Genomic DNA, 27,050 nt, shown 5'->3' with positions numbered 1-27,050 from the left:
ATAGTCGTTATATGTTCGCTCTTTGGGACCTCTCTCTCTCTCTCGCTATGACTTGCCGAGCTGGAGCACGACCATATTACTAGATTCCACCGACTGACTAACTGGTCGATCGTTTCCCCCAGTTGTTTACAATTTGAATATTTTTTTTTTTTCTCTGCGATTGGAAATTGGAATTTCTTGACGCGTCAAAACAGTTGAGGTTGAGCCGCTGCCCTGGCCACGATCATTGCTCTGTTTGCTGTCCGGCTTTCTATATATAAAAAAAAAGAACAATTAAAACAGTAGTTCCATTAATCAGCTAAGAAAAATTATTTGCTTAGCAGACACAAATTATCAAACATAGACGCGAAGTGAGTAGACACAATCCAAGATCATTAAGTACAAGATTTATGGCAGTTTAATAGACCTAGTTTAAAAAATGAGTGTAAAATGTGTGTTTGTGTGTGTGTGTGTGTGTTTGTGACTTACAGTGAAAACTTATCAGAAAACTTTGTTTATGTTTTTATCCAAATGTGTTTGTGAACTTAATAAAATAGCAAACAAACACTGAATTATCAATAATTATATGTCTTATACATACATAATTTTTCCCTTACTTATTTATGGTCATGCAAAAATTATATAATCAGTTTTAAACAATATAATTGTCAAGTGCAAAGAGCAAAAACATAAAGGGAAGTCTACTTAATAGTTGTGCCTCCCTCTTCACCCTCTTTCTCTCACTCTCTCTCTCTCTCTCTCTGCACGTACCATACGAAATCGAAATCACTATCATCAGATCTTAAGTAATCACTTGAAAAGTTTTCAAATTTGTCTACTAGAAGAACAAACAAATACATTCATAGAAACACATAGATTTAGGTATTTGTGTTTGATTTCTCTGTCCCTGGCGACATTTTCTACTTTAGTTTATTTTGAACTTTGAATTCAAGTTAAAATTTTTTGCGATAAAATACATCAGTAAAAATAACAATTGTAAATTCATTTGATTAGAAATATATGTATGTTAAATGGACAAACATAAATAGGTATACTACGATTGATCTTGTTAGATCAAAACCAAAAAAGAATTGCATAATAGACCACGGTAATTTGAAGTAGAAAATGCATTTTAGAATTTATTTTGTGTCTTCCACCCACACAATTGAAAACTATTTTTGGGTTTTCCATAATCCATCTCCACCAAACTCTTATCTAAAATTAGACATCAATCTCTCGAAAATATAGCTGGAAATCTTTTGAACTATGGAACCTTCTCATATAAGGGAAAAAGGAATTGCTCCAAATTCGAATTCCTTTACAGAACAGAACAGAAGGAGATTGATTTTAATTTGTGTATAGGTGTCTGTTAATAGACAAGGACAATAACTTTTAACTTAAACGATATTTTAACTTTCCTTTGCAGTCAAATAAAAAACATGGATCGCCAGAGTCTTGCCGCATTCGTTAGCCCCTACAAATGCCGACCATGGATGACCAGTACAGGGGCTGCAGCTCCGAGCGGTGGTGGTAAGGGTCTTAAGGGCATTGTGGCTGGTGGTATTACGGGTGGAATTGAAATCTGCATCACATATCCCACTGAGTACGTGAAGACACAATTACAGCTGGACGAGAAGGGCGCCAATAAGCGATACAATGGCATTGCCGATTGTGTAAAGAAGACAGTGCAGCAACGTGGCTTCTTTGGTCTGTATCGTGGTCTCAGTGTTCTGCTCTACGGCAGTATTCCCAAGTCGGCAGCAAGGTGAGAATTTGATTCAGAGCGAAAACCTGTCCATCAATTCATTAATATTCATTTTAGATTTGGTGCTTTCGAATATTTGAAAGGACATGCAGTGGATTCGAAGGGTCAATTAAGCACTTCGGGCAAACTGCTCTGCGGTCTGGGTGCCGGCGTCTGTGAGGCAATCTTGGCCGTGACTCCAATGGAGACCATTAAGGTCAAGTTCATCAATGATCAGCGCAGTGCCAATCCTAAATTCAAGGGATTCGCCCATGGTGTGGGGCAAATTGTCAAATCGGAGGGTATTAGTGGAGTCTACAAGGGTCTAACCGCCACCATATTGAAGCAGGGCTCCAATCAGGCCATCCGATTCTTTGTTCTCGAGTCTCTGAAGGATGTCTACAAGGGCGATGATCCCAATAAGCCAGTGCCCAAGCTATTGGTTGGCGCTTTCGGCGCTGTGGCTGGAGCTGCTTCCGTTTTCGGCAATACACCCTTGGATGTGGTCAAGACCAGGATGCAGGGTCTGGAGGCAGCCAAATACAAAAATACGGCGGATTGTGCTCTAAAGATCCTGCGTAACGAGGGTGTTGGCGCCTTCTACAAGGGCACAGTGCCGCGTCTGGGACGCGTGTGTCTTGATGTGGCCATCACGTTCATGATCTATGATTCATTTATGGATTTGTTCAACAAAGTGTGGAAATAGAGAGAGAGTATAGATGAGGCTTAGGGACTTAGTTAGTTAGTAAACATCCTCCAACCCACCCTCACCTCACCTCAGTTTCAGATCCTAGCCGACCTAGTCGACTGTTACAATAGTTAATAGACATACAGATTTTGACCTGCTATATTCCATGAGAGCATTTTTAAGTGTTACGTTATTGCGTAGAGCCAGAAACTATATATATTTATACATATATATATTTGTAAAGCATTTAAAACATCGAAACTATATCCAAGAATTGTACATACAACCAACTAAAAATAAATGCATTTCAATGTGTATAAAATAAAAACGAAATAGATGTACAAAAAAATCGAAAAATTACACGTATTGTATTTTTAATTTAAACTGTTTAATTATCTTATCAAGCCTGTTTTTCTATCATTCAGATAAGGCTCTAAATAAACGTTGATCAACTCAATAATATCGATAATTTCGATTATTGGTAATATATGTACATATAACCTCGTCAGTCCGGAATATAATTCTTAATCTTCGTTCACATCGAACATTTTTCTAGTCTTATTAAATTATATCCAAGTAAAAATAGGGTGATAAAAAAACAGAAACGGAAAATTTCCGTTGGGAAATTACGTATTTTATTAACTATCTGTAGAGTAGACTCGTTGTTTCAATAACTTAGCTAAATTTTATAGGGTAAGTATTTTAGAATGCTTGCACCATTGGGATAGATCTATGCTAGAAACTAAGTTGGATCCTATCGTACTACATTCAGTGGAATAGACCCATTCTTGCTGGACGCAATTCTGCCCAGAGTATTGTCGAGGGAATCGGACAGCTGTTGCCAAATACATTTGCCGATTATTGAGATTTCCTCAAGGGGCGGCCTAAAGGCTACCAGCAGATTCAAACAAATGCCATCAGTGCTCGCCCCCTCAGTCGATGTGCTGCTGGCGGCATGCTCCACACCGATTAGGCCATGTGGCCGATGTTGTGGCAATTCGGCACCAAAAATCTCAATCATAAATTTACGTAACGTTGAGTGAAGACTGCGATTTGGATGCAGCTCCACGGTAGGAAAATGATGGGCATTCTTTTCACTGATCAGAATATTCATTGAATTGGTCGCCCGCTTACGGGCCACTGCCAGGACACGGATGTAGTTGCGTTTGTGTGGATAGCGGGTTGGCAGGATATTGCCATGCCACAATGTTGTGCCCACTGTGACAGTTGGGCTGATTTGCTTATGAAATGAGCGCCCAATATCAATGATGTTCAGTATGTCATTCGATCGCAAGGTCACCTCCTTTAGATCACGCATCCAGCGTGCTTGTATCGACTCGGCATCGGCTTCGGCGGGGGTCTTGAGACGACCACCTGTAATTCTCCCAGTCAAAACGAAGCGAAACCATGATCCGCCAGCTGATTCCACTGCTAGCAATGTTGTTAGTTCGGCATTAAGTCCGGTTTCTTCAAATACTTCACGAGCCGCAGCCTCAATGATTGATTCCCCCCGCTCCATGCGACCAGCGGGTAAATACCATTTTCCTAAGAGACAGATAAATTGACACACGATATCGGAAGAGAAGGAGAGAGAGAGAACGGCAACTACTCACCTGTACAACTTTGTTTGGCCTCTTCAATCATTAAGACCTCATCATGGTCATTGATGAGAACACAGGCCACAATATAGGTTACCGTCTGGCCGAGTATGGGCAAGAAATCCGGGGACGAAGATGGTTGCACTCCCTGCGCCTCAGCCGTGGCATTTTGCTCCGTTAGCGAGAAATCACACAGTTCAGTGGTTATGTCGCCCAGATCTCTACCTTCCAATATGCCACGCAATTTCTCCTCTATGGTCGACATCCTGTTGGTTGGTCGTCTCGTTCTAAATCTCTCTCTCTCGATATAATCGCTTCAAGCCTGGTAAAGTTTTTGGTGTGTGTGAAAGTTGAGTTGGCAAAAAAAACAAAAATAATTATGAGACACCTCAAAACTTACGTTTAACACAAAAATTCCGTTGCGTCGTCGTCTGGGCCTGGCAATAAATCGACTCAATTCGTTAAACATGCTCAGCACAAGCAGCAGCAGCAGCCTAATCTATGCATATGGCCGCTTTATGCAAATTCCAAACGTTCTTCTAACACGGCGCGACTGAAGTGAGCTCAAGAGTGGGCAAGATGTGACTGAGAGACTGAGTGGAGGCAGGCAATCCACTCCACTCACAGGTGCTTAGTAGTCTGCTAACAACCACCAGCAGTCCGATGTTGTTGTTGTTGTTTTTGGCCTCTATATGTGTTTTTCTTTTATATTGATATCGAAATAGATGTCAAACGAGTTTCAGTTTACGTTTGATTCGTGTATGTTTTTGCTGCTCTCCGAATCCGATTCTGCCGAGTCTATATATGTATGTCTGTCTGTAGCTGGAGGTTGCTGGTGAAAGTGCATCGGAATTTCGCTCAAGTGGCGGAACGCCAGTTGCTCCTCTTATGTGGTCATCGTGTGTGTCTACAACTCAAGTTCTTAATTGTTGCTTGTTTAATTCTAATTTGCTGTGTGGTTGTTCTTTTTCTATGGTTCAATCACCACATAGAATCATCATCAACCACTTATGGTTGTCAAGGTTTTTCACATAAATTTGGTTAGCACATCAATTTTATTAATTTGTTTTTCGTTTTCAAAAACAAAAACCAAATGTTAAATGTCACAACTATATAAAATAAAATTGAATAGTTCTTCAAACGCAAAGTGGTTATTTGATTGTTTACATTTTACTAAAACCAATGGCAATACTGGCTCTCCTGTAAATAATAATCAGCTGATCAGGCATCGAAGAACTACTTGCTGCATTTTGAACTAGTAGTTCGCTAGGAACCAGCAATAAGTTCTTTAAGAGATTTCCATTAAGGATATTAGAAAAATTTCTACGACTTAAGTTTTAACTTTTTTTTTAATTGGAACTGAACAAAGGGTAATTACATTGGCAAATAATTTTTGTCAAACTTTCTTCACTAGTTTTGTCTCAAAAGCAAAGCATATTGAAAAAGCTGGTCACACTTTTTCTTCTTTCTTTTACGTAAGCGCCAAAAAACAAAAATTTCAAATTTAAAACTAAACATATTTTTCGTGTAATGTCAAATTTGCTGAAAATGTAGCAGAAAATTGAAATGACAATTGCAATCAATCTATTTAAATTCCAAATTTAGGAGACAAACAGCAAATAGGCGTCCCCCTAAAGAGATGAATGCAATTTAAGTAGATAAAAGTAGGCATGACGACTATATACACATATAAGTATATATATATATATATATATATATATATATGTATATGTGGGAGCTACTGTCGACTCCTCCTTTGTCTTTCGCGAGATTGCTGGCAATAAAATTTGAATGCGGAAATTTCATTGTTTACCCAAATCGATCATCATTAAAAGCATTGCCAGTTGCAAGTGCCAATTGCTTTCGAGAATCCATGGCGTATACTTAATGTGTGTGTGTGTGTGTTTGTGGTGGGTTATTGCTTGGGCGCGGGAGATTTCGAGGGTAATGGAAACACTGACAACACACCGTCCCGAGAGCGAGACTCTTTTCTCCTCCTCTTTGACTGGTTAGGTGGTAATTCAATTTTTTCTTTGCTTTTCTCGGAATGTTTTTCTCTTGATTTTGCCATTTAGTTAGAGGCTCAATGGAGAAGCTGTGAGTATATTTCGTGCTTGGGTGGGTTACTGGTTACTTTCGTTTCGAGTGTTTGTGTGTGTGTGTGTGTGTAACCGCATTTCACATTTCCGACTTTTGTCATTACATTGTTAATTTGTTTTAGTTGTTTTTTAATTTCCTTAGAGAGTCGCAACCTCGCAGCCATCGTAGATGCGCACATGCGTGAGTGGTGTGTGTGTGGCTGAGTAGTGTGCGTGCGTGTGTCTGTGTGTTAATGTACTGTGAGTGGATCTCTGGTAATAACGGCTAAAGTAAAATGCCTGATAAAGTGGTGAATGTTTTGGAATGCGTTGCCTGCTGATGCTGAGATGCTGCGATGACAAGCAAAAAGCGAACGAACGAACAGAACAGAACAGAACAGAACAGAACACAACACAAAACGTTCATTTCCCACATGAACCATTATTCGTTAAAACCCGTAAATTTTGCTGAAAACGAACACATAGCTATAGCAACAACAATAACAAACATTAACAACAACATCAACGGCAACGAAAACAACATCAACATCAGACCAAGGAGCTGCTAAACACGAGAATAATGTTTAAAATGTTTATTATGTGTGCAAGTGACGCGAGAGCTTCTCTCTTCTTTCAACCGACAGTAGCTGCTGCTCCCCCCTCCCACACGTCCCCGCTCCCTTACCGCTTAACCATAGGCGACATAGGCGACCAGGACCGGTTCGACATCATAATTGCAATTTGTGCAAATTGGAGTACAGTTGTGCTCTCTCTCTCTCTCTGACCATGGGAATAGCAAGTCATCTACATTGACCCCAGCGTCATCATTTAGCCAATCATTAAGAGGGTTGTGGAGGGAGTGAATAGGGGCGGGGAAAGGAGGAATGAAAGCCTAATCTTCTCACATCAATTCATCATTTTCTAAAGGGAATACATCGAAATTGCTTTTGTATTTTATTTGTATTTGTCTTTAAGGAAAATTTCAGTTGAACTATTTTGACCCTTTCAATTTGCTTGTTCTTGTTCCTGGATCCGTTCCTGTTAGCCCACAAAACATTTTGACTGGGTGTGAGTGTGTCTGTGGGTGTGTGTATTGGTGGTAATTGTATATACATATGTTTCGGTATATAACTGCTATGTCTTTATATGTACATATGTATGTCTGTATGTATGTATATGTATGTGTTGATTTTCGTTTGCCGGCAGGCAATGTCGACGCCGGATGCGAAACAAGTAGTCCAAATAACCCGCAATAAGCTTTTGTCACGATTAACAAGGCTTACGCAAATGTATGCCTCACTGTTTATGTGTGCGTGTATGTGTGTGTGTGTGTGTGTGTGTGTGTGTCTGTGAGCATAATTACATGCACAACTCGGGTGTGCGTGTGCGTGTGTCTTTGCCATATTTTAGATTAATGATGGCATCTCTCGTATTAGGCAAATGAAGAAATCGACATCGACATGCGGTTAAGGTGGGAATTTTCTGGTTAAGGCTTAGTCCTGAAAGCCTCCGCAGCCATCCTTTTGCGGTTTTCACAGCATTTCCGCAACAAATTTGCCACAACAATAAGTGCATATCATTATGCTGATTTAAGTGGGAACCCACCCAAACCCCAATCTACACCCAAACCCAGCCGCAGTCCACATCTATAGCAAGTTATTACGCGCACACCTGACCCCAAAAAAGAAACACACACACACACACACACACATACAAACAAATAACATGCATACATATACAATAAGTATTCGGTGGAGCTAAGAGGTCCTTGCTGGGTTTTGGTCTTGGGTTTGGGTACTCTGGGTGGTAGCTATGAGTATGCATGCAAGTGGGTACATAAATCTTTGTTTAAAGACACATGCACAATGTAAGTTAAATTGGCAATAACGTGCTTTTCTTTTATATGCCGCGCTCGCTCACACAGACACACACACATACATACATATACACACGGCACGGCACACACACACATAGACGACGTTACGGTAACGGTAACGGAACCTTGTTTGCAAGGAAGTAACAACCTGTTTTCACCCCATGTACTGGGTTTCCCTTTTATGTGCGCTCACTCAGCTCCGACCCATTGGCTTGGAGTTTGGGTCTTCGTTCATTTTTGTTTTTTTTTTTTCCATTTTTCGGGCGGTTCCCCTTTCCGTGAATCTCCCCAACCCCTCCCTTATTGTTGTAGTTGCTGTTATGCTTTAATTATGCCCTTGTCAAAAGGTGGGTCTAGTGGGTATGGTCGCCTTTTGCTGGCCATGTCTCTCGCTCTGGCTCTCGTTTTGCTTTTTGTTGCCTGCTCCTGTTATGAACACACACTTGCACACACAATAATAAATAAATAAATAATAAAAAAAAAAACAGATTTTTATATAAGCGAAGGCTGTCCCATAAAACTCGGTAATACATATCCGTAGATAGCATAAAAAAAATCAAATGGAAAATCTGCAACATCATCGATACCACACGAGAAAATAAAATAAGAAAAACAAGCAAACGAAACGTAACGAAACCACCAGCCACCATAAGCAAAGGGTTAATATCCCAAAAAGTATGCTTCACAAAACTCAACAACAAGCCAAATATGGATATTCGTCTATAAAAAATACATGACTTCTTGGAAAACGAATCAAAAGTCTATTATTTTATCCAACAATTTCATGAAAATAATTTATGTGTGTTTTTGTGCTTTTTACTTAACATATTTTTCGAGTTTCTCTTGAAACAATTTAAATTCACACTTATCATTGTGCTCTTAGAATTGGTTTATTCATTAATTTTGAGAGTTTTAGTTCTCGTCCTCTGAGGTGAAGCTTGCTTAAATCCTTTTCCAAAATAGTTCCCCATTATAGCCAATTTGACAAGGCTTTACGTTTCCCCCAATATTTGATAATCTAATGAGCTTCAAAGACACTTGTCGTCCAACACTGTAGAAAAGTGTGATCATTAATTGCATTTTAAGGTCAACATTGTCAGCTAAATACCAAATAATCCTATTAGTGGGTTTGCTTTTATGGGGATTGGATTGTAAACTCCTTGTAAAGCTTCTTAATTTCCCCGTAGAGCAAAGTCTTAAGTGATTACACTTAAGTAAATTACGTTTAAAGCAGCAGTCAACGTCACTTGTATAGATATTTTGATAGCGGCTTTTCCTCGAAATATAAGTGTAAATATTTTGCAAGAAAATGGGCAATGTCAGGCAGCTGAATATTCTATAATTATTTGTGTATGGTTGCCAGAAATGCTATTTATATGAATGAAATAGGACTTAAATGTTAAATTCATTCATTCTTTTCGAAAAATTCCATTGGGATTATGCGTGCGAATGTGTGTAAGAAACTCTTATGGGATTTATTTTGATTCCTCAAGTGTAATTTTAATCTCAAAGATTTTCCGGCAAGTGCAAGAATTTTTATATTTTTTGTTTTTTGAGTGAAGGGAATGAAGGGCAAATTATTCTACAAAATCCAATTGAGGCGGAAACAAGACTTTATAGCGATTTGTTATCTTAATTTTGTTGAAATTGAAACTCAAACTCAAATTAACTAATCAAGCAACCCACTTAGATGTGGATTGAGATGATTTACTACTAACTCACTTACTCATAGCTGTCATCGCCTTGTCTTTGGCAAGGCATTCCACAATCTTATATCTTATCTTGCACAAAACGCGAGAGCGGGCTTATCTCATTAAATGCCAGGAGACGCCATTGAATCATTTTACAAATGGATGAGTACATGTCGCATATATGAATATACAAAACGGGGAGGCTTACAGAAGGCCAGGGGGTGAGGGACTATGTCTATTCCTAGGCCTGGTCTAGGCGGCCACTTGAGCCACACAAACTCACACATACACTATACACACACATTGGGATACACATACACCAGCGCAATTGCTGACAAATGAGATAATTTACACGCTGAAATGAAGCCCATAAAGGCTCATTTAAAATTCAGCGGCGTCTGGGGCATAATTTTTTTTCCTTCACGTTTTTTCCAGCTTTTCACTGCTTTTGCCTTTTGCTTTTACTGGATGGCTTTGCTTCCTTTTTTTTGCATTTTTTTGTGTTTAATGGTTCTCTGCCATGACATACGTGGCTGGATATTAAAAGAGAAGGGAACCCAGGCAGAACCACATAGTCTGATCCAGAACCAGAAGCCAAAAATCAGGTATGGATCTAGCTACTATTACGGGGCTTTTGGTAAAATCAATTTGTATATTATGAGGAACCAAAGATAATTTTTCCCAACTTTTTGAATTCCAAAGGTCACGAGAGAAATTTAATATTTCAAATCCTTCTAGTCAAGCCAGTTGCTTACTTCTTGGTCAGGTTTACACCTTTTCCGCCTGTAATCCTTCCCTGGGTTTTAGCAAAGTAAATGGCTTGGGGCACGACAGCAGCGACAGAAAATCTTTATTAGCATACGGCATAAAAATTTATTAAAGATGAACGCCGACGACTCAAATGAAAAGCTTTTCAGGATTCGAGTGTGTGTAAGTATTACATGTTAGTTTCCCAGTGCTTCCTTTCTTTTTAGTCTCCCCCAACCTCGCCACCTTCTCCCCACCCAGTTGATGTTTTTGTTTTTATTGTAAATCGATTTGAAGTTTTTGATTAGGCCAGAAATAACTTGAAGGCGTAGTTGAGATTCGTTTTGCTTACCATTTATTTTGTTGCCATCCCAATTTCTAGTTTTTTTCCCCTCTATCTATCTATTTTGGTAAGTTTGTCATTTGTTTGAGGCGGTTTTTATGATGTTCAACTTAATTTTATACAAATGACCTAAGGTCATATCACCATTTATATCCGTCAATCCCTTTTTGGTATAAGTTTTATATTTGCTTGTTTTCGTTTTTGTTTCCTTTTCTTTTCTTTACGTTTTTTTTTTCCTTTCGTTTTTTTTTTTTAGTCTCTTCTTTAGTGTTGTTTCTTTCATTTCCTTTTGTCTGTCGTTTTACTTGGTTTCTGTTGCTTTTAAGGGCATTTTTATGTTTTGCTGGAAGCGCCAACTAACTGGCAGGCCCTGGTCCTAAAAGCCTTTAGCCAAATATCTTCAAGAGAGACCAGTAGCAGTAGCAGTAGCAGCAGCAACAACTGACTGACTGAACAGACAGATATATGCATATTTATATGGCCGTGTATACATATATATAAAAGTATATGTACATCTATGCTTATGTAAATACAGAGAACGCAAATGTTTGTTTGTATAAAAAGGAAAAACGTCGAGTTGGAGGGGATTTGAGGTGGGGGGGGACGTCTGACACCAGGACACCAGGATGGCAATATAAAAAGCCAAGTTGAGCCACTTGCAAAAATGAAAGGAAAATGTCGACGGCAAGACAACGGACAGATTGATGGTTAGAGGGGCGACGGCTTGTGGGGGGGACTGAGGTACCGGGGGACAAACGGATGGATAGATGGAAAAAATCCGTATCCCATAGATTGCCTGAAGAAGTAAGCATAAAGAAAGCAAAGTTTTCCATGACTCAAAGTATTTCCTGGTTATTCTTGGGGCTTTTAACACGACACGACGGAGCAAACCAACAACAGACCAGCAATTGAGTTATATTTGATGCATATCAGATGCTCTTCAATGTTCAAGCCGAAAACTGCCCCCGAAAAGTCGAAGCCAAACAAAAAGCATTCAACCGAATGGACACACAAGTCTCTCATGTATGTAAATGCCCCTACGGGGATTGGGCAAGCAGCAGCAGCAGGAGAAAAAGGAGAGGAAGGAGAAGGTCCGTTCCAAATGTTCATAGGGAGGGGGTTGGGTTAAAAGTTTAGGGGGAGCTGAGGCTAAACTGCTACTGCTTCTGGCATATGCTGGATCCGAGTGCAGTGACCAGTTACATATATAGATATGTATATAGATAGATATCCAATATACATATATAAATGTGTTGTCTACATACAAACGGATGAAGAAAAGTAATTAATTATTGTGTTTCTCCCTGTCTCGTTGCCTCTCTCTCACTCTCTCTCTGTCTCTCTATCTCACTCTCTTTGTATTGTTTATATAAATATTGTCGTATGCAATTCTCTTTGTTTTTATTTGGGTTCTCGGTTTTGTTGCTGCTGCTGCCACATAAATCATCATTTGAGCGGAAAAGGCCATGCAAAAGTTTAACTGACCATGTGACACATAAGTATATGTCAGAGAATATCCTCTCCTCATTCCATATGCGGTTCCATGGCGGCAAATGAAACAAAAGTCGACAAACAAACAACCAAACACAAACACAAAAAAAAAAGAAGAAATTGCCAAAGAAATTATACAATGAATATTGCATTAGTATTGAATAGAATAATTGATAGAAATCTCAGGAACTAGCAAGTTGAAAAACATGGCAACCAAAACTAGTTCTTCAATATGAATGGTAATGACAGGCAGACAAAATTTCTTCGAGTGGCTAAATAATTTAATTGCTTCAAAAAATATTCTTTGAATGAATGAATAAATAAAAAAGAGAGAATTGACAAATAATATAAGAACCATTGCAATTTAAATTGCTCATATGAATTATACCAAATGAAACTAGAATAAACTTAAGTTGATTGAAAAATACAAATTCATTTTAAAATATAGAAAGCAATCTTTTGCTTAAAAAAAAAGGTGATACATTTCACAAGAATAAAGTGTCTTTGAATATATATGTACACAAGCTACTTGTCCTTGTTAAAGGAATTTGCTTAAAAATTGGTTTAATATTAGTATTTAACATATTGGAAAATTCTTATAGAAAAGTTGCTTATTGTAAGAATATCTTTTTACCAATTTCCATTCATTTTTTTCTTCGAAATTTATTTGACTTTTAATTTAGTGTTGGTTCGGCGACTTTTTAACTGCATGTGGAACGATTTGGAACAATAAATCAAAATGGGCCAAAAGTGTTTGCCATCATTTCGGTGGATCTTGATAAGGGTTTCGTTTCTTTATTTCGTTTGTGCTTTTCGTTGTTTTTCTTGTCCTTTTTTTGTATTTTTTTGAAGGCAGGTTCATCGAACCTGTATCGAAATTTCAGACAGAGACCGAGACAGTCGCAGACCCAGACCAAATCCGAATCCAAATGAAAGTAAGGTAAACTGAACCAATCAATAGCTTTACCTATATATGTATACAAAAGACATTTCAGAGGCTGCTTCAAAGGGAATAACACACATCGTTTATTTATATGCCACAAAATGTTGGAGTTGTATGTAGCTAACCTATTCTCTGTTGAGATTACTTTGTAGCTGACAAATTCTTTATCAACATTGATGTAGATATACGTTGCAAGAACGTCATGGGATAGCCAGTCAGGCATCAGGCACCGGGCATGAGATTTAATCACCACCTGTCTTTCTTCACTTGCCAGGTGCCTAACAATAGGAGCCGGTATGTACCTACACACACACACACACACACAGACATACCACACAACTTTACATTCTGTAATGTAAAGGTGCAGCCGGGCTGGGCGGGAGAGGATCTTAATCAGCTTCCCATCTAAATGTGCCTCAAATTGAATAATGAATGTAAAGTGGTTGAGTGGCTGAGTGGTCGACTGGTTGAGTGGTTGAAGTTGGGCACGCCTCATTTTGGTCTCTGGTCTATCGCTGCTCAATGAAATGCATTAAATCAATGTATCGTTGTTGTTGAAAGCAACTTCTGGTCGCTGCTGGCAGCAGTTGGCCCCAAAAAGTAGGCAATGAAATGTAAATTTTCGGTGGGTGGACCTGATCCATCCTCCTCAGCAGGTGTCTGCTTAGCCGTAAACATCAATTACGCCGCCGCCCAAACTATTCACGCGATTAGCCGTGTTTTCTAGTTATTGGGTAATAGCCATCGCTGTTTCCAGTTTGCGAAGGAGGTGGAGGTGGAAGATGGAAAGTAGAGACAGAGTTACGCTGAATTGAATTAACGGGCCACAGCACTACGGAACGCTGTAAATTTTGTACGGTGCATCTGATAAACGTAACAGGCGTACCACGGCTGCCCGTAAATGGCTGAGCCACTACCGAAGAGTTATTTCAAATGTTAAAACTCGGCGTGAAAAAACACAACGAATGTAAAACAGTCAGACGGACGGACGGACAGCCAGTCAGACAGACGAACGGAATGAGTGAGAAAGAGATAGACCGAGGGGAAAAGGGGGAAATTGAGGCGAGTTTATTGCTTTGCCTGGTCTGGTCTTAAAAGCGAAAAGCCATTTGTATTCATTTGAAATTAATTTAGCATTCATTCAAGGCGACGTCGGACGTCGGCAGCAGCAGCAGCACCACCAGGGGGCTTCAAAGGGCGGGGTGGTCTTATAGTAGCAGCAGAAACACGAGCAATAAATGGCGCCCAGGCGCTGAGCGGCAGCTAAGCAATGGATAAATACGTGTACGTGGCATACATTTAGCCTAGCGAAGCAACGGATACGGAGATGGAGCTGGTTTAGCTGCTATGGCGGAGCCACAATGAACCAGGCGACGACGTCGACGTTTATCGATAAGCAGTTGATAACCCCGCAAAACCCCCACCCCAACCTTCTAACCTTCTCGTAAGCCTCGGCTGGGCCTAGGCCAATTGAAACTACCACAACAAGGCTTGCTCCACTAATTTTAACAAATTAATTGGCAACAATAAATTTCGCTTGCGAAAAGGTGCACAGATAACATCTTGGAATAAGGCTGACTGTGTGCGTGTGTGGGTGAGTGGAGTGGTGTGTTTGTGTATGTGTGTGTTTGTGTGGGTGAGGTAGGGGATACTATATATTGCTCCACTAATTTGATTTCTTCAATGACAGACACTTAAGCACCCCGTTGTTAAACTGATATATATGTTTTCTGTAGCTAATATCCTTTTCCTTCTATCTGTGGCACAAAAAAAGAAAATCAACTTTCCGTAATTAGAAATTTTCTTAAATTATAATCAAAGAAACGACCAAGACAAAACTTTTTGTAACTTTTTCTATTCTGACTATTCTGTATGAAAATAAAAATAAATGCAACTTAATGTGAATCAAAAAGAGATTCTTGCAATCAATTTTAAATGCTTCATTTACGTATTTTCTTCATAAATCGATTCTTAATCGGAATTGCCCTAAAGCTTCAAATGTTTAATTATATACACATACCTATACATATTTGCACTTTTCAAATTGTTTATTGACCAATCGTCCCTCCCCTATCCCCGTAACCATTGTTTCGGCAATTTTCTGGTAGTGCACTTGCAGCAACAGAAGTGCATTTTGGGTTAAATATATAATTACAATTATTTTGCTGATGTCGAAAACTGATAATCTGAATTATTTATAATATAATTTTCGATACTAATACACCCCCCTTCCGGACGAAACTCAATTCAATAATTTCTCTATTAGTTTGCCCGTTGTGTGTTTGTATGTGTGTGTGTGTGTGTGTGTGTGTGTGGGTTTCTGACCCCCAAAGGTGAAGCCTTGACTGCCTATGTGTAGATTATTTTGCTAAATGCCAGTCCAGTTCAGTATATTTACATAAATGTCAGAAGGGGACTAGATCCAGGTAGCAAACGACAAGGGGGACGACGAGCTACACTGAACTCTAATCATTTGTAATGGCCGCTAGGTGGCGTGTCAATTGCAGGCACCATCAATGAAGGGAGCAACAAGAGTAGAAGAGTAAGGAAGTAATATCTGTCATTTCATTAGATGATGTTGTACGAGTCTCTCTCTCTCTCTCTGTCTCACTCTCGAAATTTACATTTGACAAGCCTACAGGGCATTCTCACAGTCAAACACACTCGACTGGATCGGAACAAAACTTTACCATTTTATTTATGAGCTTGTAAGCTATGCGTTGAAATGCCGTCCACCCGCCATCCGCCACCCGTCCCCCATTCTCATCCGCATCCCACATCCGATGGCGGGAGGATACGGATACGCTTTCGACAGCAACATTTGCGGGCCATAACACGCAACATTTGACACGGTCGACCATTGAGACCGAGCGGCCGACAGACCAGCAAGGTAGCCAGCATGTACAGGTGTCGCCTATGCCCCTTAGGCGAATGTGAGGCGAGACGACATAGAGGGAGAGGGAGAGAAGGGGGCTACATCACAAATCTTTCACAACAGAGACGCATGTACATAAACTGAAATTGGCCTATAACTGTCTGTTCAATTGTTTTTGGCGCACAAAACGAATAGCATGAAGTGAAGAATGACATGGTACTGGGGGGGGCGAAGAGAGATGGAGAGTGGCAAGAGGGGTGGGGTGCTATGCATACATGTACCTACCTATATATTGCGGTAAAAATCGCATTTCTATGGGCCAGCGTAAATCATTCACGAGCAACACACACACACACACACACACATGGAGAGAGACTAGCAGAGCAGTCGGGGCCCCCAAATGTAGACTATATTAATATGCCAAAACGAAGGCGTGTGTATTGCGAATATTCATTTGTACGTGACTATTGAGCATATTATGCTCGGGCCAACTGTTCGTAAATGTTTGTGTCTCGGAGACGCGAGGCAGTTGAGGCAGGTTGTGCTAATAACCCAGATAGCCGGAGAGAGATTGAGAGAGAGAGCGAGAATTTAAAAGAGAGAGCTAGAGAGAAACCCGCTCCGGGTCTCACCGCTCGGTTTTGCGGTTGCGGCCGAGCATAAGTGGATGGTTTTATACCTGCGACAAAGTCAAAAAAAAACCCTTGCCTTCAATTTAAAAATAAAACTGCCCACTTTCTCGGGCTTATTAAAAATGTAACGAAAAATAACAACAACAACAACAACGACCTGGAGGAAAATTAAAATTTTATATCTACACACACACACACATACGCACAGTTTTGTGCTCTCTTAGTCTCTCTTTCTCTCGCTCTCTCTCTCTCTAAGTGACGCTTGCGCTTTGACTTTTTCGGAGTTACCTCTTCGTAGTAGTTTAAGATTGTGATAGACACGGCGATTCGACATGACTTGCTATAGAGGAATCAGTTCCAGTACGCGAATCCTGCCGCAAGGATGGACGTGCGCTCCATGTCATCCATGTTAACTGCAATTTTGAACTTACATTGTGCCACATTTAAAATGAAAACAGAAAAAGACAACAAAATAATAAAGCAACAAAAACAAGCCAAAAGAGTCATTTAATAACTAAATCCCAACCAAACGCTTTGGTCACGTTCGAGACGGGGAATATACACACAGAGAAACATCATAATCATGGACTACTCTACTCCGACGCTAAGTGTGGGCGAGAGACTGTGTGGCAGTGACTGAGTGACGAGTGATTGTGTGTGTTGGTGTGTGGTATACCTTTTCCTATATATATACATATATAAACGCGCGTGTGTGTGTGTGTGTGTATGGATGAGGAGGGCCGACAACCTAATGTGCTTCTTACATATACATGAAAATAATAATACAAAAGCCAAAGTCGTCGTCGCTGTTTCACCTCGTGCGTGTTGTGTCCATCGCGTTGTCGAGTCGTTGTTGGAGTGCTAAGAACGGAAATATTTGAAAATCCGGAAAGAACACACATAGAACACTAAAAATATAGATGCGAAAAACTGTGAACACAAATTGAAAGATGTAATTGGAAATGTGGTTAAACAAGATATATGAAATTACTTGCCATTGCGCAATCGACTATCGAAAAAAATCGAGAATCTATAAGTAAACTGAAACATATATAGAGATTGTAACTCAATTAGCATTGCGAATGGATTCAGATAAGGTGACCATGATGATGCTGATGATGCTGGGGATGAGGCTAAGGTTGCAGCTCCTTCTGGCTGGTATTTCAAATCGAAGCTTGTCAAGTCTGAAGTCTGGTAAGTGAATGTCAAGCTGTCTGTTTTGGAATTTTTAATATGCGACAGAGAAACCAACAAAAAAAAGAAAAAAAGGACAACATAAAAAAAGGAAATAATAAATAAGGGCAACAGCTAGCTAGCTAGCTAAGGGATACGGTTCAGGGTCGCGGGGTTATGACGCTGACAAATGTTGTGTCGAGAAGAAAAGCAAAAGAAAATATTATAATAATATTCTTTCTTTTCCTTCGTTATGGAGGGAGGAGGACTTTTGTTTGATTTCCATAAAAGAAGTAGCGGGTGGCTTTGGGACAGGCGATAATTCCTTTGTAATAGCTGCGAAAAATGAACAAACTGACCAAAGAAACACACACACACACACACACACATAAATGACCAAAACAAATAACTCCCAGACCCAAAAGCAAGGCAAAAGCCCCTTGACCCTAGAACGAGTCACGCAGCTAATTGGACTGACAACAAATATTTTTGAGTAATGACTAGGATTATGAATACTTTCCCACCCACAGCTCACACCAATCCGCGTCCTTCATCTATTTTCATGGAATTTTTCTTGTTTGTCCCTTTTTTTTATTTTTTTTATTTTCAGAGTTCAGTTCTTTTCAGGGAATTAGCTTTTTGGATTCGAAGGGAGGAAGTGACTTGCTTTTCGGGGATTAGTTACTCAAAATAAGTGTAATAAATTATGGTTGCCCATGGTTAATATCTTTGGGGCAAATCAAATAGCACCCCCCACCACTCTACTTCTCTCGTTCACATTGTCTGCTTTCCCTGTTTGCTTTCTTATTCTTTATTTCTTTTGTCTCTTCTTTTGTTTATCAAGTTTGGCTAGAAATAAAACTACAATATATACTTAGTTGACAAGGTCGTTTAGCTATAAACTTAACTTCAGAGAAAACTTTTTAATTTCATCCTTCACAGAAAGAAAGAAATAAAGTTTTCGCGTAGAAAGAAGAAGCAAATAGTTTCCTTTTTTTTTGTTGTGTTTGTTGTTCTCTCCCCTCTTTTCAAGTAATTGCTTTATCAACTAGATAAACTTGTATTTTTGCATTAAATTGTCCCTACATATAGAATAAATATATGTATGCATGAATCTATCCTATAAATATAAAATGTGGATTTTGCGTTGGCGAAAATCAATAGGCTAGGCAATAGATCAATCATTAAAATCAATTTGGTTAGGAAAAAAAAAAATATTGCAACCTAATTCACTTAATTGTATCATTAAAAAGAATTTGTGTGAAACGAACAAAAAGTCAATTTAAATAGACAAACAAGAATGCGACCTCTCTCTATCTCTCTCTCTCTCTCTCTCTCCATCCTCTATCTCTGTTTCTCTACATAATATATTCAGGTATAAAAAGCAATCAATAAAACGAATACACTTCACATTGTGTACTTTCCCAAGGGTCTTTGTCTTCACCTGCTCGAACCCACAAAACATGTTCAATTATCATTTATTTTTATTTCCTTTCATTGTAAATGGTAGTTGTTCGATTTAATGGTTGTTTTTCATTTCTATTTTATAATAAACCATATAAACTTCACTTAAACATAAATGCATAGCAATTGTTCAAGTGACCATACATGTGATTATTTGGTCGATAAAAAGTAATGAAAAGGAGCACAACAAATCGTATATAGGATTATCTTTTTGTAAGCGATAATATATTTTGTTTTCCACGACGGTTTGAACAATTATTAATTATGTTTAATGGATTAATTCAGTTGATTAAACCATTTGTACATGACTAATATTAGTCCTTGAGTAATTTTATCCACAAAATTACACGATATTAGCTTTAATTTGAATTGATTGACTTGTTTCGTTATCATAATTGCCCACAAAGGCAATTTTAATCTGAAAGTTGGCTTAAAGTATTTTAAAAAATTTCCAAGACGATTGATTCAATTTGAAATAAGTTAAAATCATTTTAATGGCGACACAAGGAGAAATGGGAGAGGTTTGTAGCTTTATTTAAATTGACGCGATTAACATTCATTTAAGTCCAAAAATCCTTTTATTTTGTGCTCAAGGTTTGAGCCAATAATTAATTTCTTCCATTTATCTGGTGGAGAAAGGTTAGCTCACTTTCATGAAATACTAGGAAATTTTTTATCTCATTGTTGTGAAATTTAGAAAATAGGTCGATTACTGGTACAGAAATAAATGTTGTGGAATTCGTTTGTGATATAATATCATTTCAAAAATTTATTCCGTTTATTTGTTACTACTTTTCAATTTCTCAATCACGTATGAATTCTAGGAAGGCTTCAAAGACGCTGTGAGTAAAAACGATTGAAATCCAATCCGATATTTTAAACGGAAATGAAAAGATATCTAAACAAGTTCCTAATAAAGATTATTAGTTTGGATTAACAGTTTAGATGTCGGTTTTGTCCCCTCACACTCTATGGCAGATCCATCATTAGAAATCGTGGATAATACCTAAGAATTAATCTCAAAAATAATTATTAAAAATTAATTATTATTATTAATGTCTGTTCCTTTATTTGTGTTTTTCTATTGAACTGTTTTCACGCTTTTCCAGTGAAAATAGAGAAACAGAGAAAAATGATTTAGTAACCCTTTCTGAAAGGCTAAAATTTATGTTAATGGTTAATCATTTATTTAACTCTCGCATAAGTTATGTTAAAATTATTTGTTATTTTTAATTACAATAAACACTTAACAAATAGCAATTCAGATTTCTCTAGATATCTTTGCCCTCCTTCCCTCCTGTTTAGACATTTAATTATACATTTCTCATTTGTATCTCATGAATGAAACATTTGCCGTAATATTTTATTTCCATTGCCGCATTTTCTCTTTTTTGCAGACTATTAAATCAAACACAATTTTGTGTCTTGTGTCTCGGAATTTTAACAACAATAAACGAAAGCATCAAGAATATATATACATATATATATATATAACGCAAGCGTAAAATATGTCGACAGACTACCCAAGCCCATTGAAAGTGATTTGCTTTATACAACTGTTCTGGCTGGTCCTGCTATTGGGTAAGTTTCAGGATCAAGATGGAGGCCAGGCGAACCGGGCCATGTCCTGGCTCTGGGTGCGATAAGAATCGCGCTACACGCAGTCAATAATGTGAAATAACTGGCGTTCGCTGGCGTTTCATGGTTCTCCCTGTGTTTCTTCTCTTTTCCACAGAATGCGGTGTGGTCATCAGCGAAGTGCCTCCACATTACTGGGAAACGCCGTATTCGCAGCCCTATTTCGACAACTCGTCTCGTCGCGAGGTCACGGCAACGGTGGGCCAGGCGGCTCTGATGCACTGTCGGGTCAGGAATCTGGGAGATCGGGCGGTAAGTCGGTTGTCGGAGGGGGGGTAGCAATTAAAATGCCCCCAAGCAAACATTATATTCGCATAAGGCATAAGGCAAACAAACGACCTGCGGCGGCCGCATGGCAGATTTGTAGATTACTTTTAAAAGATTACGCCATAAAGTTGGTGGTCTAACAGTCGTCTCTCCTTGTCTCACTTTCTACCTCTCTCTCTCTCTGATTTTCTCTCTTTCTTAGAGAGTATTGCCATCCTTGTCGTTTGCTGGTTTGCACATTTGTAACACGGCTTCGCTTCCGCTCGGAGCGATTTGTTAGCAAATGCAACAACAGGCGCTCGCTCATTCTTCTCCTTCCTCCTTTGGTGCCTTTCCTGGTGTTGTTGGGTGGCCTTTTTGGCCTGGCCACGAAGCTTTCACCACCTCGAAAGCTCTGTGGCTGTGCAATTATGCGGTGTAATAAATTTTACGCTGTCCGTACTGTTCTGCTCCCCATTCCTGTGCCATCTTTACTCCTTGCAACGAGCCAGGAAACAACGACAACAACGATGTCAGCAACATTCGCCCTGGCGACAGTCGTCGACCAACTTTTCCGAGACAGTTGAATTGAGTAATTAACGCCAAGCTGAACCAGAGCCAGTCAACCCGTGCCCTAATCCAAAATACCAGCGCATTGTCTCGTCTTATATGCAGCTAATTGGCAATGTCTCACAGTTGGCCCCTTCACCCACCAACAACCCACCCCACCCACCAACCTAGTCATCTATCTAACCAAGATAGTTACAAAAACTTCTCCCCCACCCATCAATTGATAGCTGAACATTTCCACAATGTAACAATTTTCACGCCTCTTTCGCTCTATTTCCTATATTGAAATTTCATTTTTGACATTTTGACATAGATATAAATAAAGTTTATTCAACTGGAACAGTATCGTCGTCATGATAGTTGCATAAAAAACTTTTATTTTATTAATTAAAGTTTAGCTGGCAAAGTTTTTGAACGTGTATTTAGCATAATTGAGGTCGAAAGTGAATTTGTTCGTGTTTTAGAAAACTTTGCACAACTAAGATACAAAACTGAACTCTAAACGCACTTTACAAAGTGTTTTAATTTGATGCAGTAAATGATAAAATTATTAATTTGCAGAGGAGTGAATCACTTTATAGTTGTATTAGCATATCAAAAATGAATTATGGAAAATATTTTGTCCAAAATTATAAAATTTTCGCAAAGTTAAGTTTGACAATGTTTGATTCGAATGCACTTTCTTCTCTAGTTTGTCTGGACTCGTTCCATTCCCGTAGATCATTAATCAAACATTTCACATGGGGATTATATTCTACTTTCAGGTATCTTGGATTCGTAAACGTGATCTGCACATACTTACCGTTGGCATTCTTACCTACACCAATGATCAGCGTTTCCAGTCACTGCACTCGGAGGGTTCGGATGAATGGACTTTGCGTATATCGTCTCCCCAACCTCGTGATTCGGGCACCTATGAGTGTCAAGTGTCCACAGAGCCGAAAATCAGTCAAGGCTTTCGACTGAATGTTGTGGGTGAGTGTGTATACTAAATGCCAATGCCCTCCACTGCGATGGATGGCTTCTATGGTTAAGTGGAATGAGCAGGAGGATGAGGGCTGGAGACCATTCCACGAAAGCAATTATTTTGGCGTTTTTTTATATTCTCGTTGTTTGTTTTTCTTGTGTTGTTGTTGTTGTTGTTGTGTACGACGACGACTATTTTGCAGTGTCGCGTGCTAAAATCCTGGGCAATGCCGAGCTGTTCATCAAGAGCGGCAGCGACATCAATCTCACCTGCCTGGCGATGCAGTCGCCGGTGCCACCATCGTTCATCTACTGGTACAAAGGCAAGCGGGTCATGAATTATTCTCAGCGCGGCGGCATTAATGTCATCACGGAGCGTTCCACGCGCACCAGTAAACTGCTGATAGCCAAGGCCACGCCAGCGGACTCGGGCAACTACACGTGCTCGCCGAGCAGCTCAGGTATGCCCCATGCCTCATTCCCACATGCCCATCTTTAGTCTGTGCCCCTTGGCAATTAAGGAGACATTTCTTACTTGTGGCATTTCCATTTTTCTTTCTCTTTCTCTCTCCCTTCTTGCCTCTTGGGTCCCCACGCAGACTCCGCCTCGGTGGTGGTGCATGTCATAAACGGTGAGCATCCGGCAGCCATGCAGCATGGCAATAGTAGTGCCAGCTCCTTGCGCTGGAATTCAGTGCCTTTACTTGCCATTACGACGACAACGACAGTTGCGGTGGCTGTCACTTGGAACTGGAACTGGAGCAGCACTGCTCAAAGCGTTTTCCGTGGCGGCGGCAGTGTCTTAATTTCGTGGCTGCCAGAGGCATGGCATCGCTTAAGTTGGGCACGGACTCGGAGTTGGAGCTGATGGTGCAGCCATCCTCGTCGTCGCTAGCTGAATGACAGCCCCGGCCTAGTTGGGGCTGCTCTCCATCGTCTCATCTGTGTAGTGTTAATGATGCATTTAATGTGTATGTGTGTTTTGGTGGTTGATAGTTGGTAGTAAACGGACGGACAGACGAACGAACGGACGGACAGAAGCAAGGAAGTAAGGCAAAAAATGGAAATGAACTAGTGTATATAAAAGAACGTGTCCTTTAATAAGTATTATCTATAAGAATTATTCATGGCAGAAAGAAAAAAACCAAAATGAAATATGAGAGTATTATGAGAGTATGATGCAACTGTATAAGAAACAAAAACAACAACATCACCAACAACAAAATATGCCCATAAACTAAGATTAATTAAATTCTGGAATCATTCATCTGGCATGTCTAACTGGGAGTAACTTTTTTTCCACAAGACTTTTCAAATACTCTTCATTGAGGAGAATATTAGTTCCATCTTAAAGTCGATTCGCCTATCTTTTTCCCATCTAGATGACTTTTATATTAAGATAACTTTGTTTTGCACTTACCCCAAACATTTGGAGGGCTAAAATGTTGCTCCGTTAAGCAATTTTACCTTCATTTTTGCTTCGTATTGAAATTTACTTCATAAAGTTAGTGTTCTTAATGGAATAAAATTTAAAAAGACTCCCTTTACAAGGTATTAATGCTTCGGTATGCCGAAATGAACTTTATTTTCTTGTTGTTTAAATTAAAACCATTGTCGTGAAAAAAAGTTACGCGTAATTGCCTAGAAAGAGCTCCCAAACCCAAGTGGGGCGCACGTGTCACTCACAAAAAATTGGCCCAAACTCTTGACTCTGCCATCTCTGCACATTGTTGTTGTTCTCTTTCCTTTGTTGACAATTCATTTAAAATTCATTTCATTTCATGTTTGACACACACACACACACACACTCACAAATATACATATATATAATATATAATATATACGCTATACCTACCTATAGAATTTTAAAAACAAACAAATCACTTTAAAATTTCAAAAAAAAAAAAAAAAAAAACACACACACACAAACAAAAGTCCAGCCAAATTACATGCAACTTTGATTCAGTTTATATTTAGGCATAACGAAAAATGTCATAATAAATGACTAATGCAATAATAACGTCAAAAATCGAATAAAATAAAATGTGCGGCAAGAAGAAACAAAAAAAAAAAAAGTAAGCCTCCTTTTTTTTTAGTTTCACTTTTTGTTGGCGTTTTTTTTTTTTTTTTTTATTTAACTAGGTATTATTTATTTATGCAAGAATAATAAAGTCTAATAGGAGGCAATTCAGCAGTTCTCTAACAATATAAATATAAAACAATATAAATTTGATAAAAGTTCAATCTGAATGTGGTTTAGACTCTTAGTTAATTATAGTATTGTATATCTGGTTGTCAGCCGAAATTTAACGAATAACGAAAAAAAAAACCAAAAACAAAACATAGGAAATACGACAGAAAAACTTATTGAAAAGTTCTATGTAGTCCATCATCTAGTTACTGTGTAAAATATTCATGATTAAAACCAAACAAACGATTGTAAATTTAGCGCTCGGTTTTAAGCGGTCTTAATAAGACTTTTATGCAATAAGATAAAAAACAACAAAACATACATAAATGCCCCCAAGTTGATCAACTTTCGAATCCCCATTAAACAGAAACACAAACAAACCAACAAAAAGTATGATATAACAAAAAAAAAGAGGTATAATATGTTTTCTGTTTTGAAAATGAAAATGCAAAATGTTTCTCCATAATAAAAGTATGGTTACGGTTAAAAAAAAGATTAAATATATTACTTGGACTTTTTATTGAACTAAAGCTATCTATATCTGTGCACTTTCACAAAACGAATTGAAAACGCAAAGTAAGTAATATACTTAAAAATTAAATGTACATATTTAGTCAAGTTACTGAAAATTCTATAAAACGACAAAGTTAAGCACACAGAAAGGAGCAAAGAAAAGAACGATTATGTGACATTTGTTTTTCTTTTTTGTTTTGAATTGACTTTTATTGCTGTGGACAAAGGGCCCAAAAGCCATTCGACCATGTCCTTGGCAGAGAACCATTTTCACAAGAATTGGATTCTGAGCGACTCAATCTGCCCCATTAAGGACACTGCTGAGCATTCGAACACTTTTCCTGGAAGGACTGTTGGATACAGATGGATTTTTTGTCACATGATTTTCAATGTACAAAAATCACTTGGTTCCACTTGGTTCACCTTAATCCGTTTAAATGGAATTTAAAGTTCTAGTTGCATTCATTTAAGGAGATAAATATGAAGCAATCAGGAATTTTCAATTAATTTTATTTAATTATTATATAATATACGGTGACGTCACAGAAAATCACTTAAAAATCTCTTACCTTCTTATTATTCTTGCGTATTTCACTCTCTACTTCTTATTCCTTCTTCTTCCAATTGCAGATTCTTGGTACCAAAAGGATTTAATAAAATCAAAGCCCGAATTTAGCTAAGAGCGCACTCATATTTATATAACATATTGTCGGTCTCATTCTTTTCTCTCTCTTTTTCTCTTCTCATCACACTCTTCAAAACACAGGCAAAAAAGAGAAATAAAAAAAACACTGAGCTAGGAGAACACACACACACACACACATTTACTCAGGCGTATATTTTTAGAAAAGTCTGTCTTTCTTCTCAGATTTGTCGTAAACTTTGTACTTTTCTTTGGCGCTTAAGAACTTTTTGTTATATCCTTATAACCGATTTAAGTACGAGCATAATGAATGCTGATTCGATTAACTAAATGGCGACGAAGAAAAAACACACACACAAATTACGCGCCCTTTTTAGGTTTGTTTTTTGTTTTGCCACACTTTCTTTTTCGTATTCGTTAACTTTTGTCCAATTGATTTGAAAGCGTAATACTGATTAAATAATAGTTTTGAGGACTCAAGAAGCAATTATTTAATTATATTACACAGAAGCTTCCACCATAAAAATGTAAACTGACAGCGTTGCCAGACGTTTGTGCTTTAGTTATCGAAGTCAGTTCGTGTTTTAGTTATCGGAGTCAGTTCGATCTCGACTATTTCGAGTGTCTGGCAACTCTGTCAGTTTACGCGCGCTTTGGTTATGTTAAGTTTCTTTTTTGGCTGATGGAATAAAAAAAATGATTATGATAGCAATTAAATCGGTTAACGGTTGTCGAAACTTACAAATTTATCGCATTAACAAGAATAAAAGCGTGAAAAAATATGTAAGGCTTCCGTGGACAAGACGGGGCTCCTTTGGCGAGATGTATCAAAAGTTTTGTGTATGTTTTTTTTTTTTCGTGTGAGCGGAGTAAAATAAGAGAAGAGAGAATGTGTAACGTGTAAATGTGTAACGTGTAAATGTGTAACGTGTAAATGTTGGTTCCTGGTTATTTTTGTTTT

General features: G+C 38.6%; 3 protein-coding genes across 3 annotated transcripts; 2 read left to right on the top strand and 1 right to left on the bottom strand.

Moving 5' to 3' along the window:
• The first annotated feature begins 145 nt into the window (after positions 1-145).
• On the top strand, positions 146-2,760 carry LOC6648084 (tricarboxylate transport protein, mitochondrial). The gene is made up of 3 exons (XM_002069904.3): positions 146-350; positions 1,406-1,744; positions 1,802-2,760. Exons 2-3 carry the CDS (start codon positions 1,419-1,421, stop codon positions 2,427-2,429), a joined length of 954 nt encoding a protein of 317 aa, XP_002069940.1. The 5' UTR covers positions 146-350; positions 1,406-1,418; the 3' UTR covers positions 2,430-2,760.
• A 263-nt stretch (positions 2,761-3,023) lies between these two features.
• Positions 3,024-5,111, bottom strand: LOC6648085 (8-oxo-dGDP phosphatase NUDT18). The gene is made up of 3 exons (XM_002069905.4): positions 4,410-5,111; positions 4,025-4,331; positions 3,024-3,956 (listed from the first exon to the last, which is right to left on the bottom strand). The coding sequence occupies exons 2-3, from the start codon at positions 4,272-4,274 to the stop codon at positions 3,166-3,168; spliced, it is 1,041 nt and encodes a 346-aa protein (XP_002069941.1). The 5' UTR covers positions 4,275-4,331; positions 4,410-5,111; the 3' UTR covers positions 3,024-3,165.
• Positions 5,112-17,054: 11,943 nt separating this feature from the next.
• On the top strand, positions 17,055-24,493 carry LOC6648086 (hemicentin-1). The gene is made up of 6 exons (XM_002069906.4): positions 17,055-17,879; positions 20,720-20,903; positions 21,058-21,212; positions 22,541-22,751; positions 22,946-23,203; positions 23,342-24,493. Exons 2-6 carry the CDS (start codon positions 20,831-20,833, stop codon positions 23,608-23,610), a joined length of 966 nt encoding a protein of 321 aa, XP_002069942.2. The 5' UTR covers positions 17,055-17,879; positions 20,720-20,830; the 3' UTR covers positions 23,611-24,493.
• The last annotated feature ends 2,557 nt before the right edge of the window (positions 24,494-27,050 follow it).

Source organism: Drosophila willistoni, chromosome 3R (assembly GCF_018902025.1).
Source record: "Drosophila willistoni isolate 14030-0811.24 chromosome 3R, UCI_dwil_1.1, whole genome shotgun sequence".
Lineage (NCBI taxonomy): Eukaryota > Metazoa > Arthropoda > Insecta > Diptera > Drosophilidae > Drosophila > Drosophila willistoni.
Note: the sequence above shows the minus strand (reverse complement) of the source record. Positions and strands in the feature narration are given on the sequence as shown.